The 15792-nt window shown below is 41.0% G+C and overlaps 1 protein-coding gene across 1 annotated transcript; it reads left to right on the forward strand.

Moving 5' to 3' along the window:
* Positions 1-684: 684 nt before the first annotated feature.
* On the forward strand, positions 685-1593 carry LOC101393088 (vomeronasal type-1 receptor 1-like). Its single transcript, XM_004439204.1, has one exon. It carries the CDS (start codon positions 685-687, stop codon positions 1591-1593), a length of 909 nt encoding a protein of 302 aa, XP_004439261.1.
* The last annotated feature ends 14199 nt before the right edge of the window (positions 1594-15792 follow it).

Here is a 15792-nt window from a genome sequence, read left to right on the forward strand (position 1 = left end):
GGCAGTTGTGTCTTCATCCTCCTTGTGGATCCAAGAATTTTCAGTCTGTTCAGTCTTTACTTGTCAGAATGGAGTTGTGACCTCCAAGCTCCTTACCTGAAAAACTAAAAACTGGAAATCCACAAATGATTTTATAACTCTATATCTATGATGAATTATGAGTCCTCAGATGTGGACAACTGATTCTCTTGCAACTCTATTCAAATTAGTTAGAAAATCTTATAATCTCAACAATATTTTTGCATTTTGCATTTCGTTTCCTCAAGTTAATACATTCTTATAATACGTAGGAGGACCATGAATTCTAAGGAGTGTGCAGTGCTTTCTTATCTTTGTCTCCTACCACTTACTCATATACTCAATACATATTATTTACCACCTATTCTGTGTCAACTGTATTGTTGAAAAAAAGAGACATAGTTCCTAAATTCATGAACCTTATATTCAGGTTGAGAATCAGAATATAAAAGTAAATAGAAATAAATACAAAATAATAATGGTGAAAAGTATAGGGGTGTCAGTGTATGTTCTCCAAGTTGAGCCCCTCGTGTGAAGTATGGCAGCATCTCCCTTCAGGAGACGAGAGAGCAAGAATCCTTTTCCAACGTTGGTTACATAAGAAGACTGCTGATGTCATCACCAGCATAACCACCTTTTGCTCCACACCACTCTGAAGTCATATCCATGTCTTTTCAGCAAGATGTCCTAAGAACCACAGGTGAAGTGGCTGTGAAAACCACCTTTCTTTTACAGATTGGGTTTGGGACTGTGGCCAATGTCATTCTCTTCTTCCATAATGTGTCTCCAATCTTGCTGGGCCTCAGGAAGAAGCCCACACACACGGTTCGCACCCACATGGCCATGGCCAATCTCCTGGCTCTTCTCTCCACTGGGATTCCCCACGCCCAGGCGGCTTTTGTTTTGAGGAACCCCCTGTCCAGTCTTGGGTGTAAATTTGCATATTATATAAACAGAGTTGCTCGCAGCACCACCCTGTGCTCCACCTGTGTCCTGAGCACCTATCAGGTCTTCATTCTCATCCCTGGGAGAGTGGCATGGATGATCCTCAGAGGAAGAGCCTCCAAGGTCATTGGTCCTTCCTGTTGTACCTGCTGGATGTTCAGTTTCTTATTGCATATGTATATTCCCGTGAAAATCACTGGTCCACAAGACATGGGAAATGATACTGACTTACAAAGGAATTGGTTCTGTTCACCATCAAGGTCCGCTACACACCTTGTCACCCTGTGGTCCATCTCCGATGCCATGTTCATTGGCCTCATGGGCTGGTCCAGCGGTTCCATGGTGCTTCTCCTGCACAGACACCGCCAGAGAGTGCAGCATATCCACACCCCCAATCGCTACCACAAATGCCCTCCAGAGACCAGAGCTTCCCACACCATCCTGATGCTGATGGTCACTTTTGTCATCCTTTACATGCTGAATTCCATTTTTACTTTTTACATGACTGCCTTTTTAGATACTCGTCTATGGGTGATGCAGATCTCTCATATTTTTGCTTCATGTTTCCCCACTTTTAGCCCCTTATTGCTGATCCTTAGGGATTCTAGAGCTCCTAGGTTTTGGTCTTGAATTGTTGAAAGGGTGAATATATAGAAGTCACCCTCCTTACGATCCATGATTACTATATTTAGTAATCATTTACCAGTTACCCATTTTCAAAAACTTTTTTATTGTTATAACATATACATAACATCACATTTCTGATTTTAACCATTTGTAAGTGTACAATTCAGTGGCAATAAACACATTCAATGTTGTGCAACCATCAGCTCTATTTGTACCCAAGACTTTTTCATCATCCCAAACAAAGACTTGGTGCCCAGTAAAAGAATAACCTCTCTTCCTCTCTCCTCCCAGCCCAAGACATCCTCTGTTCTACTTTCTGTCTCTGTGAATTCACCTGTTCTTTGTACTTTATATAAGTGGAATCATATAGTATTTATCTTTCTGTATCTGCCTTATCTCACTAAGCATCGTGTTTCCAAGGTCATTCCATGTTGTAGCATATATCAATATTTCACTAATTTTTATGGCAGATATCTATTCCATTCCCTGTATATACGACATTTTGTTTATTCGTTCATCAATTGATGGATATTTGGGTTGTTTCTACCTTTTGGCTATTGTGAATAACGCTGCTAGGAACATTTATGTACAAATATCTGTCAAGTCCCTGCTTTCAATTCTTTTGCATATTTACCTAGGAATGAATTGCTGTGCCATATGTTAGTTCCATGTTCAGCCTTTTGAGAAATCACCAAACACTTTTCCACAGTTTCCCCATCATTTTACATTCCCGTTAGCTATGCACTAGGGTTCCAGTTTCTCCACATCATCACCAACACTTGTTCTTTTCCATTTTTGGAGTACTGTATATCCATCTTAGCAGGTTTGAAGTGGGATGCCATGGTGGTGTGGATTTGCATTTTCCCAATGACTACTGATGTTGAACATCTTTTCACAGACTTATTGGCAGTTTGTATATCTTTGGAAAAATGCCTATTCAAGTCCTTTGCCCATTTTTGTATTGGGTTGTCTTTTGTTGTTAGTTTGAGGAGTACTTGATATATTCCGGGTATTGATCCCTTATCAGTATAAGATTCAAGAAGATTTTCTCCCATTCTGGAGTTTGTCAGAACGTTGCTGTCAGCCCAGGGCAGTTCTTTAGAGACTGGAGAGTCTGTCCCTGCAGGTGGGGCTGAGGGCACGCCCAGGTAGAGGGGATCTGAGTGGAGATCCAGCCACATCCACCACGGGGCCATTTTTAACATGTCTGTTTTGATCACACTCTCAAATGATCACTAATCTTTAAGATGCTTGGAGTTAAGGATTCTTAATTACATTTAGGTGTGCAATGAGAGGGGGAATTTGAAGAGGTCAATTGGAACGTTCCTCAAGGCAACACAGAAGCAATTCTGCAGGAGTCATACCGTGAGCTCTGCCCCTAGTGTTCATTCCCCTTTGAACACATTGGGTTAATTGTTGCAGGGTTTACCCCTTAAAAGCATTATAGTCAATCTCTTAACAGTAACATCCCACTGTTCCTAGCCAAAGTTCAACGATCACTTTAAAATCCCTACTTCTTATAATGATGTACACCTGAAATTTATACCATGTTATAAACCAATGTTACTGCAATAAACAAAAAATTTAAAAAAAAAAAAAAACAATGATGGTGGCTGAGGGAAGGAAAAAGGGCTGAGGGAGCCGTGCTGGACCAATTCAAGGGTCACGAGAAGGCCTTTGTCATGGGGAGGTGGCGGGGAAGTTCAGGGCGTGGTGTGGAGAGAAAAAGGGTATTTGGGGAGCTATAGGGTGTAAGACATACGGAACACTAGAAAACTGTAGGAAGTAGATTTTAAGAGTGATCCTGTGGGTTATAATACAAGAATTTGGGAAACCGTAATAAAGACTGGAATAACTTTAAAAAAAAATCCCTACTTCTCCTGGGGAAGGAATTGTGAGGGGGTTTAGAACAAACTAGATCTGCTCAAGGTAAACGATGGTTGAAAGTAGGCAGGGTGTTCCTGGGGTGTGCGGGTGGGGTGATGATACTATCGCCTATGACTTCGTGTGCTTGAAAATGTCCATTCAAGTTGTATTTTAAGGGGCAAACATTAAACAGTGCTCTTTGAAATTATAAATATACAAACTGAATTAAAATCATGTGAATGAAACAAAAAGTTAAAGAATTATTCTTAGAAGTAGAATAAAAACATGAAGACAAGCTCAATAGTGACAATCCTGTTGCAAACCCATAAGGAGTGTGGAGTTCTCCCAGGGGTTGGGGGCACTATGGGCTTGCAGAAGGGGTGGGTGGTGGGCACCCACAGAGCACAGAGGAGTCGCAAGGAGCAAACTTTTTCTCAAAGAGTCAGATTGTAAATATTTTAAGCTCATGGGCCTGATGGTCTCTGTCACAGCTACTTAATGCTGGCTTTGGAGGTGGAAGCTGCCACAGACAGTATAAAATGAGAATGGCTGAGTTCTAATAAAACTGTATTTAACAAAACAAGCAGAAACCTGGGTCATTTGTTTGCAACCCCTGAGCTGGGGCGTCATGTGGTGTGTGGGTGGGTTTCCCCTCTGATATTAAAGGGCAAGTTACACAAACTGGCAGGAAGGGGGTGCTGGGTCCCATGTGGCAGGAAGGACAGCACAGGGGGACCAACCAGGAGATGACAGGCATCTGCAAAGAGAGCAGATGAGTCTGAAAGAGAGAAACCGTTTCTGTTTTAAGGGAAACGTGAGGCAAAGGAGGGGCTGACTGAGAGAGGGTGTGTGTGTCTGAGGTGGAGTTTCTGTGTGAGAAAAATGGAGAGACAGGATAAGACTGAAAACCTGTGAGCAGGTGTAGCTAGGGGCAGTCACTACAAGTGTGGACATTCACATGAGGAGGTGGGATTATGTGCAGCTGCATGTGGGAGAAAATTCTAGAAACGTATGTGACTGGGAAGGTGCCTGTGAGACAGAGTGAGAGCGTGTGAGAGTGTGGATGACAGGGAACGATTTCAGGGCTCATTTACCAATTTCTAAAGAGGACTCACAACCATGGAGAAAACGCCATTTTGAAGACATGACTATGATCCAGAGAGTATGATATTAGGAAACATTTCTTAGTAGGTTTAATTAATTTCTTTATTTGAATATGAAGAGCTTTTACATTTGTGAGCAAAAGGTGTTTTAACTCAGCTGTATTCGTTTCCTGAGGATTAAAATAGATGCCAAATATTTGTTTTTAAAAACATTTGCTCTCATTCTAAATCAACAGTCATCAACAATCATAATGTTCCAGATCTAATTCAGAATGGTAATAAAATATATTTCATCCATATTCATAAAAATAAAACAATTCTCAGGATAAACTCTTCTCCTTTCTCAGTGGTAAGCTGTCGAGGTCCAGTACAAATCTCATGTGCCAGAAATACATCAGAATCTGTTTAGATTAAAGAGCAGAGGTGGGATGTGAATAAGGAGATAGGAGGGTGATGGTGCTCAGGACAAGCTGCCCCAGGAAGCACCACTCTGGTATGCGGATTATTTCGAGCTGAAGACAATAAGGACTCAGAGAACTCAGGAAAAATATTTGAGTTTCCCCTCCCAAACTGCCTAAAAAATTTAAAACCAAAAAATCTGTTTTAGGAAGGGGTTATTATCATGACTGCTATAAAAGATAATTTAGGATAGAGGTTACAATAGAAAAGGCACCAACAAGCCCATCTTATCGGAAGTTCTGTCTCTCTGGCCACATTCTTTGGATGGCCCTGTGAGGAGTTGTCAGACAATCATTTACAAGGGAAGTCTCCATTTGTAAAGGTATCTCCCTCTCTGTATTGAGAAAAATGGGGGGGTGAGCTCATTTCTAGTAACTTATCAATGTGGAAGATGAGGCCTTGGGGCTGTATAATAAACCTTACTCTTGTTTACTGTGCTTTAGTGGTAATCGCCTGTAACTGACTCCCCCCACCCCCAAATCCTCCTTTGTCATTGGCTGAAAATGATATTTAAGACAAGAATTTCTGCTATTGTGTTGAGAAACGCAGTGTCCCTGCTTTCTCCCATGTATACATGTTATTAAACTTGATATTATTTTCTCCTGCTAACCTGTCTTGTTGATTATTTGGCCAGCCAGAAGAACCTTAAGGGAAAGGGCAGAGGGAGATTCTCCCTCTTCCCCCGACAGTTTTGGCGAGCCAGCCAGGAGAACCTTAAGGGAAAGGGCAGAGGGAGATTCTCCCTCTTCCCCCAACAGTTTTGGCAAGCCAGCCAGGAGAAGCACTGGCTGGTAAGTTGCCTTCTCTGGCTGGAAGACCTGCCTTCTCCCTGGACTACTGCAGATGATGAGATACGGGAACACCTGACGAAAGCCGGCAAAAGGTAAGACTTCTTACCACGTCAGCCTCCCTGAATCTCTATCTGCGGAGTCCGGCGGAAAGAAGTGGTGAGAATTTTTTTCTCTTTCTAAATTTAGATTGGCAGGAGAAAATATTTGGGAAACTAGTTTCTTGGGCTTTTAGTGACTCTTGGTTTAAATTTGGTAGAGTACTCTTGGTTTTGATCTTGATCCCTTTTCCTCCCAGAGGTAGTCTCTGTTTTTCTCTTTTGTCTGTGTCTTTTGTCATAAGAAGGAAATACCATAGGGTAGGACGCAGGCATAGGCCCTATAAGCCTGCTGTCCGGGCCGGCCCCACAGACTGGTGAGTTTGCGGGTCTCACCAGACCGGCGTCTACAAACTTTGCTGTGCGTTATTATGCACATGAAGTGAAGGTCATTGCCAAGGGCATCTTGGAAGCCAAAAAGGCCGCAAATTTAAGTGGGCGCGGGTTGAGCAGTTAAGAGCCATTAGGGCGCTCGCCACTTTCAGAAGACTCCCATGTCAGGATAAGTTGGGTCACGGAACGGGGTAGATGACACAGGTCCCCCGCCAACTGCAAGAAAATGTCCGTGCAACGACGAGGTACTCTGTAAAGCACACAGTCCCCAACCCCGCGGCACCTCCCCCTCTAGGTATTATTCTGGCTCCTGGAGACCTAAGGCGTGGCTAAAGCTGTCATTGTGCACAGAAAAAAAAAAAAAAAAAAAAACCGGATGAGGTTTTTCCTTCTGTCTTGTTCTGTGTCCTGAGAAAACTTGGCTTTGTGACCAGTGAGAATATTCTCCTTGGTCTCCACCATACGGAAGGTGCATTTACCGGGGTGCACCTTCGTGGCCAGTTGAGTAGACTGGGGTTCCGAACTGTCTCTTTGTCCGGCTGTGCCAAGTTCTCAAGGGAGTTTGTCATAAAAGGCCCAGTCCATAAGGGCTTTTGTCATCTTTACCTTCGTTGCTTGTTAGTGCTGGAAAAATCCCATTCCAGTATCACCTGCCCGGTGTCACAGATTAGCGGGTCTGTGACTGGAGGCGTCCCACACTATTGTGGGAGACCAGAGACACCGTTTTCACTACACCATCCTTACCGCCTGTGCAACGAAGGTCTTTACTGTCTCTGAATATCTTTGGGAGTGAATTCTGTGGATCATGGGGGCTACATCATCTGCGCCCACCCAGGGACGCCTCTTGCGTCCATGGTAAAGATTTATTCTAAGCGTGGAAAGATACCTCCGGGTCTTTCCTTAAAAAGGCTTATTGGTTCGAGTCACTATTAGAATAAATATACAAGTGAAGATCCTACTGTCAATGGCCAGACGACGGATCCTTTGAATTGGAAAAACTTCTAAATTGGGGGAAAAAAAATGTTTTGAGAGCTCTCACATAATTGCTTAATTGGTACCTAAGAATTAAGGCCAAAAAAAAAAAGGAAGGGAAAAATTTGACTAGTCTTAAGACCTTGACTCAGGTTACAATTGAATTGAGAACATGTAAAAGTGTAAGTGTTGATAAGATTATAAAGGTTGGAATGTTTGAGCTAATTTTATACAAAGAGGTTACATCAACTTTGCCTGAATATGTTTTAAAATGTCTGACTGGGAATGCTTCTCTTGTCCAAAATTAGAAGACCAAGACCTATTGATAAAAATCTTAATGATAATTATGTTTAAAGGTATAAGAGGTGATGAAATTTACATGAACTTTTGTACAAAAAACTGATGTTATTTCTATTACAGAACTGGTTAACAAAAATAGTAATTTAAATGATGGCTAATTTTATCTGAAGTCTTATGAAGTCTTATAGGCAATCTAAATAATTATTGGGAATAAGTAACTAAATAGTTGTGAAAAAGATGAATGTTAGATGAACTTTAAACAATAATTATGTGTTATGGTGGTTACAGCTTCCAAACTCTTTTTGGTGACTTAAAACTTGAGAGTTTTGCTAAGTTTTATGATAAAAATTCTCTGAGTATCATCATTTCCAAATAAGATAAGATATTAGACATTGATTGCTAAATGTACATTTGTCTACTTTTGGCTTTTCATTACAGGAAAACTAAAAGATATTTTGGGTCTATTGGTAAAAACGTGTTTTATTAAAAGATTGTACTATAAAGTAATGTGTTTCCAGAAGTTATGAAGTGTTTATAAATTTTCCAAGCCACAAGATACTAATGTAAAAAAAAGTTTATAATTGTTTACTTAGTTTTTACTTACAAATTAAGGTTTCTAAGGGGTAAAATTCCTAATTAATATATGTGATTGAAGCTACTAAAAATTAAGAAAAATATGTCTGTGTACAAGGAAAGTAAGATGTATAAAGGTACAAAGAATGGAAATATTTTGTTTGGTTAAGAAAGATAAATTTGTCCTCAAGTACTAGGAGGGAAAAGAAAGACATGGGACAAATTCTGAATATAAAAAGAAAGTTATAAAAGGTTTGTGAAAGAGGAATTCTGGAAAAGGAGTTTTTGCATGGTCAAGTTGGCTAAGATTGAAATGAATTTAATTAAGTAAATGAGTTTTAATAGCAGAAATAAGCTGGTACAAAATTAAAATTTGGTCTTCTGTCTCTTAAAAGGATAATTTGCTTAAACTTGATAAAGAGGTTACAAAAGATTTTTCTTTACCTTTGAGTAAGTCTACCTAAAAGACAGAAAAAAAAAAACTGTTAAAATAATTTCCTACGTTCAAAAGACTGAGGTCTCTCTATTAAGGCTTTTAGACTGTTAATGCTCTGTTTGCTTTGATTGTTTATATTTTTGACAAGCTCCCCCAAAATTCATATCTTAAAGTCTTTTTTTAACTTTTATTTCTTTGAGAATTTTCAAAGGGCCCTGGAACTTCTCAAAGAAATTTGCTCTCTTCCTATAAGGGGAAAGATACTAAACTTATTAGGCTTATTCAATATGTTCAATTACATGGAAAACATTGTCAGAACAGTGATGATAAGCCTGCTTAGGTGCTATTATGTGGGCAAATGTTATTGACATAGGTGTTTTAAAATTGTATAACATTACCGAAATTCTGATCTGTCCTGGTTATCAGTCGTAATTCTGGTTATTTTAAAGTGTTGCATGTCACAAAATTAACCAAATTTCTTTGTCATTGCCATTTTGAGGTCTTGTTGTTTACAGACTTAAAGTTTCTTTGCTCTAATGCTTTTGCAAAATGTTTCAACTTCAGAAAATTCATGGAAAGGACTCGGACATTTACACTGAAGTACAGGCTTCTGATAAATTTTCTGATCATAAAACTGAACTGGGTAAAGAAATTACAGAAATCTGATTGAGAGACTGATAACTTCATGAAGCTGCTAACAAAAAGATTGGGATCAAAAATGGATTACACAGGACTGAATGAACTGATAAGGATGATTATAATTTTTATGATTTTTCATTTGAAGTATTGCTGAATTTTTAATGTTTTGTTTTTTCAGATTTAAGAAAAACTTTTTCTCTTTTCTCCTGAGCTAGCTATGACTTATAGCAATTTGGTAAATGATATTTTTGACACAATTGGAAACACTGGTTCTATTACCAAGGTTGTGACTGGAACATCATATTTGCAATATAACCATACAGCTTTTAAAAAATGAAGATCGGACTTTATGGAATAAAGTCACGTGGAAATTGGCCTGGTACCTTATGTTCCAAGCAGCACTTACCAGGATAGGTAAAGAATGTCACTTATCTGGCAGGTAAAAGAGGCATGGCCACCACCTTCTGACAAGCCTTGCCATCCCTTTCGACCAGGAGACCGGGTGTACATCAAGGTCTTTAGAAAAAAACACACACTGTCACCTCGCTGGGAAGGACCTTATGAAGTCTTACTGACGACCTGCACTGCCATCAAAATAAAGGAAAAATCTTCCTGGATCCATGCGAACCACGCCAAAATAGACCCAGAACATCGCTCTCAAGACAACTGAGAGATAATCCCCACAGGTGACCTTAAATTAAAGATTTCGAGGGCCAAAACACAGGCCCCAGAAACAGCCGACATCACGAAGTAGACAGCTTTTCCCAAGATCACGGATCAAGAAAACCTACTTTGACCCATTTCCCCCCCCTTGCTTTAAAATTCCCTATATATATATACACACTCACACACACAATCTATTAGTGGATATATATATATATATTTTAATCATTTATTAGAAAGCTGACTGGAGAGTGCTGGTCTCTATCTGTCCCTCTTCCCTCTCTAAGTCTCCGCTATGGGCTCTTTTCCGATCTGTGTCTTGCTTTTACTAACCCTCTCCTTTTCAACAGGTCAGGCACAGACCAAACACCCCCTCGTGCCAGTTTACCAAGCCCTAGCCACGTTAACTAATCAATCTGACTGTTGGTTATGTCAACAGCTAGATAGTACAAAAAAACCTGAACTCGTCTTTGTTCCTGCTGATGTGAACACCTGGTGGACTAAGTACGGAAAATGGACGAGTAACAGAGTATGGTATCCGCAACAAGGAAAACTTCACTCTGCTTCTTCTCCTGGTGGCATCTTCAGAACTCTCAAGGAAATTTCACCAGCTCAGCTTTAATATGTGAAACTTCTAGGGAAGTTTCAGAGGAGGGAACTGATGGTGCTCAGGACAAGCTGCCCCAGGAAGCACCACTCTGGTATGCGGATTATTTCGAGCTGAAGACAATAAGGACTCAGAGAACTCAGGAAAAATATTTGAGTTTCCCCTCCCAAGCTGCCTAAAAAATTTAAAACCAAAAAATCTGTTTTAGGAAGGGGTTATTATCATGACTGCTATAAAAGATAATTTAGGATAGAGGTTACAATAGAAAAGGCACCAACAAGCCCATCTTATCGGGAGTTCTGTCTCTCTGGCCACATTCTTTGGATGGCCCTGCGAGGAGTTGTCAGACAATCATTTACAAGGGAAGTCTCCATTTGTAAAGGTATCTCCCTCTCTGTATTGAGAAAAAGGGGGGGTGAGCTCATTTCTAGTAACTTATCAATGTGGAAGATGAGGCCTTGGGGCTGTATAATAAACCTTACTCTTGTTTACTGTGCTTTAGTGGTAATCGCCTGTAACTGACTCCCCCCACCCCCAAATCCTCCTTTGTCATTGGCTGAAAATGATATTTAAGACAAGAATTTCTGCTATTGTGTTGAGAAACGCAGTGTCCCTGATTTCTCCCATGTATACATGTTATTAAACTTGGTATTATTTTCTCCTGCTAACCTGTCTTGTTGATTATTTGGCCAGCCAGAAGAACCTTAAGGGAAAGGGCAGAGGGAGATTCTCCCTCTTCCCCCGACAAGGGACCATCTCCAATAAAAGCCCCTCGTGGGGGATTCTCATCCTGAACTGAGCTGCAGTGGAAGCAGGTGGAGGCCACAGGATAACCAGTGGACTTGAAGGGAGTCCAGTCTGATGGGATTTCTTGTTCACTTCTCAGAGTTCTGCAAAAAGCAGATATGACAGAGTAACATCCTAGGAATGGAGTGATTTGTTGATTCAGCAAGTGCCGTCTGAGGCCAGCTCAATGCCAGCACAGTGTGTGCACTCAGGGACACTGGACTGGATGCTCTGCCCCAGGAGCAGTGGGCAGACTTAGATTTTATACACAGGCTGGAGAAGTGACAGTGTCTTCCTTCTCTTTAGTCATCATAGCTTAACAGACTCCTTAAGATGGTGCATTTCCTTTCCCCCAGTGACTTAGTCAACCTCTCAGGTTCTCCTAGGCATTTTGTCACAGGCAGGTGAGTCTAGCTGTGGAGGTTGAAGGGTTTCTGAGTCTAGACCAGCAGTGTTCAATACACATGACCCACAGATGTAATTATAATTTCATAAATTTTCTAGTAGCCACATTAAAGAAAGTGAAAAGAAACTGTTTAAATTATTCAAATACCCTAAAAATTGTCATTTCAAGCTGTAATCAATTCTGAAAAGTTCTGATAAGTTAGTTTACATTCTCTCCATCTTATTCCATGTTGGAAATTCAGTGTGCATTTTACACCCACAGCACCTCTCAGTTCGGAGGACCCCATGTCAGGGGCTCAGCAGCCTCATGTGACAGGGGCTCCCACACTGGACAGTCAAGACCTGGACCCTTTCACCACCTCAGCTGAAAGGATGAATCCTGACTTTCATTTTGACCAGCATTTCAAATATCAGAACCATGGCCATGAATATTTCTGTTTGTATCTTCATTACCCAGTCCTAGGGATGAAACATAGTAAGTCCACAGTATCTCTATATGTTTAAAGATGACAGATCCCCATGATGAATAATCACTCAACACTTTAAAACCATCATCATGCACTGTTATTCCCAGACAGAGGCTATGGCTGAACACTGTACAGAAGCAGCAGATGTCTTGTCTGCATGACTTATCTAGAAAAACCCATGTACCTGTCATGTGAGTATATCTGCTGCCTCCAGTGCATCAATTCACTACAGAAGGAGCCCAGTGGGGAGGGTTTATTGTGTTCCTTCTGCTCCATGGTCTCTCAGAAGAAAGATATCAGGCAAATTTGCCCGCCAAAGGAGCTTTTTTCAGGATCCAATTATCAATTGAAATTTCCAGTTATGAATAGATAATTCCAATGATCAATTATAAAATTAAATGCTATTTCTCTATACTTGCTAGTCAATGCTTTTTCCTCATCCTTATCTGTATGTCTGAGAATGCTTCTTTCCAGTGCTCACCATAGGAAAATTGAGAGGAGGGTACAGAGAATTTCCATATATGCCCTGATCCCGCTAAATCTCCTCATGGATCTAAAGAGTTGACACATCCAATCATGATCCCATCCTGCCCGTGTTGTCATTGCTGTGGCCATTGTTGAAACTGACAAGCTTATGCTAAAAATAACATGAAAATGCAAAAAAATAGAGAATATCTAAACCAATCTTGAAAAATAACCAATTGAATGACTTGCCATAATTAACATTCATAGGATTCAGGTTCATCTTTTCATCTATTTTGTGAATTTTCTCTTTTTTTGGCCAATTTTCTATTTGGTTTTTGGCCTTTTTCTCAATTTCAAGGGATTCTGACCCTATCCCTCTATCTATCCTGTGTGTTACTTTCGCCTGAACCCTGTCTGTACATCCAGGAAAACTTCTTCCCAGGGAACCCTCAGAATAAAGAAGGACAGCCTGGGTGTCCAGTGAGGGGCAAGGGAGCAGTGCTCCCTGCGTGATTAAGGAAGCGTGTCATGGTCTCCTGTGGGGCCATGGGGACGTTAGGAAAACCCACAGATTCTGACATGGGTTAGACTAGCTTCAAATGGGATATTCTCCAGGCTTAGAAGACCAGGACCACAAGTAGCAAGAATTGTGGTGTTTAAGTCAAGGGAGAGACCAGATTCCAGATCAAATGCGGAAGCTCAGTATGAACGAGTCAGGGTGTCAGCCTGATTTTGGAAACATGAGAGCCTTGAGGAAAAGGCTCATTTGGAAATATTGTATAATTGTATGTTAAATAGTTTAAAGGGAAGGCTGACCCAATCTTGAGTTCCAGTTCCACCACAGACCACAACCTTGACTCTGAACTTAAGTTCTTCCATAGGGAACATAGAAAACTTTCTCTGCCTGCTGTTCAACTGCTCATTACGATCTTCTCGTTAATTACCAAAAATTACCATTAATCACAGGAAATGGCTGGTAGTGATTTGCAGTTCAGATAAAATTGGCTCCTCTTTGGAGACACCCCAGACTCTCCAGGCAGACAGTGTCACCTATACTGCAGATGACATGATAATGGCACCTCTGTGGGGAGACCAGGTCCAGGAGCCCTGTCTCTATAACTATGGCCCATCCAGATTGTCACTTCTTTGCACAGAGCTCTGGAGCAAAGTGCAGCCAGGTGAGTGCTTCCTTTTGTTCAATCTCAGGGCAGAGACCAGGAGAGCAGGAGTCTCCAAAGGAGAGGGACTCAGAATTGGGTTGTGCAGTAACACTGTGGGGATAGGTGCAGACCCTGCCTCCATCTCAGCAGCCCCATCCGTGCTCTAGCTGGGCTGGGGGCTGGTGGGCATGTGCTGGGGATGTCGCAGGGTGGACCACATGGTGAGATTCACTGCAGATCTCCGTGTCCTAGAGTCCCTGACGATGAGACAAAAAAGGATGGGAATCTCTTTGGAATCTGAGCCGAGCCTTGGATGACCAGGGCCACTGAGCTCCTCAACCATGTACAAAAGGGTCTGCTTATTTTCTCAGGCCTAACAGATTTTCAGGTTTGGGTGTGAATACACGTGGAAAATTGATGTGCATGTCTGGGTTATAATTTCAAAATCCTGACACATAAAATAGCCCCATTGACACACACATACATGTACACACAGATATTCACAGAGAAAAGCAGTCTGTGGTATAGTGACATTAGGACATCATGACTATTTTTTACTTTCCGAAATGCTACAGCAGTAGGAAGCAATTGTCTCAGTATTCCTCCAAAGACTTTTGTTTGTGTGTTCTGTGTTGCTTGTGTGTGAGTGTTGCTTTGTGTGTCTATTTGGCAGCAAGGGGAGAGGGAAAAATGAATGAACTCTATTTAATTTTCAAGTCTCAGAAATGGTTTGACGGTGAAACAGACCTGACCTATTCTTCCCATTTTACATTTTAATTTCCTTCCCTCATATCCCTGGTAGTGACAAATAATCCAAACTAGGAAACAAATACCATCTGCCACAACCATAGTTTCTATGACTACAACTCCTACTAACACGATATGAGAACTGACTTTGTTCCGTCCATTGCCACCGCCAATTACCATGAGAAGCACATCGTGTGTTCATGCCAGCCTTTTGACTTCTGTTCTGTATTAATGCCTACTTTACTTTTTTAGGGGAGAAGACAGAGGCACAGAATAGTAAACACAATTCCGCAAGATGGACTAGCCTAATAAGTGGGTGGTCTTGAGACATAATAAGAGCTGACTGGTCCAGAGGCTGGAATTTTAACACCTACCCCATGCCTTCTACCATGGTCCTGTCATTACACTGTATTTAAAATGAGAGAACTAAGTTTTGAGAACTCAAGGGGGTGTTCTAATATCCCAGCACCAGTGAGTGGGGAGTTAAAAAAAGAACCATATCTGGCGAATCCCAAGCTTATGTTTATAAGCTAGTATTTTGCTGCTTCCTGCGTAGTGCGCATAGTAGTTTCGTAAGCTGGACGTGATTTTCCTGAAAACGAAGCAATTTTAGTAACTCTGGGCTTTTGTTTCAAATTCTTAGCTCCTTTCCTGGACCTGACAGTGGCTTCAGAATCCTACAGGAATAATAAGGATGATTGCCCCTGGAAGATGTGACTCTTAACCAGAATATGTCAAACTTTGTGTTGCATCTGACAGAACCTTGTTATTCACCCATAACGGCTCAGATCAGATTTTGCTTTAAAGTGACACCATAGGTGCTATGGGTGATGTTGAGCTCAGATAACCAGCCTGACTCTCGTTTGTAAAATCCAGAACAAAGTAAAGAGTCAGACAAGATGTAGGAACCCAAAAGCTAATGAAAATGTAAAACAGTCTGCTGTGTGCTTGGTCTAACGATCACAGAGTTTGTTTTTTGGTGTGCACTGAGGAGGGCTGGAGGACACTCAGAAAAAGCTCTCCAGTGCCTGAGTCCTTGGCAAGTTCAGATCTGCGGAATTATTAATAATTAAAATTCTTTTGCCACTGGGGAGCTTTTCTATACTGAATAGACTGCCCGAGGACATTATAGGGTCATTTTGAATATTCAGAAGACTACCGAGTTTTTGGAAGGTATTTTGTATCCAGTCACTCTGATAAATAATGTTCAGTCCTCAAAAGTTGACAATAGATTCCCTTGCAATTCTAATGTGTTAGATAACCTTATAATCTGAACACTAGTTTGCATTTTTCCTTTTCATTATCTTAGGTTAATGCATTTTGATGACAGACAGG

This window comes from Ceratotherium simum, chromosome 33, assembly GCF_057802395.1.
Source record: "Ceratotherium simum simum isolate JZ-2026a chromosome 33, ASM5780239v1, whole genome shotgun sequence".
In the NCBI taxonomy this organism is placed as follows: Eukaryota; Metazoa; Chordata; class Mammalia; order Perissodactyla; family Rhinocerotidae; genus Ceratotherium; species Ceratotherium simum.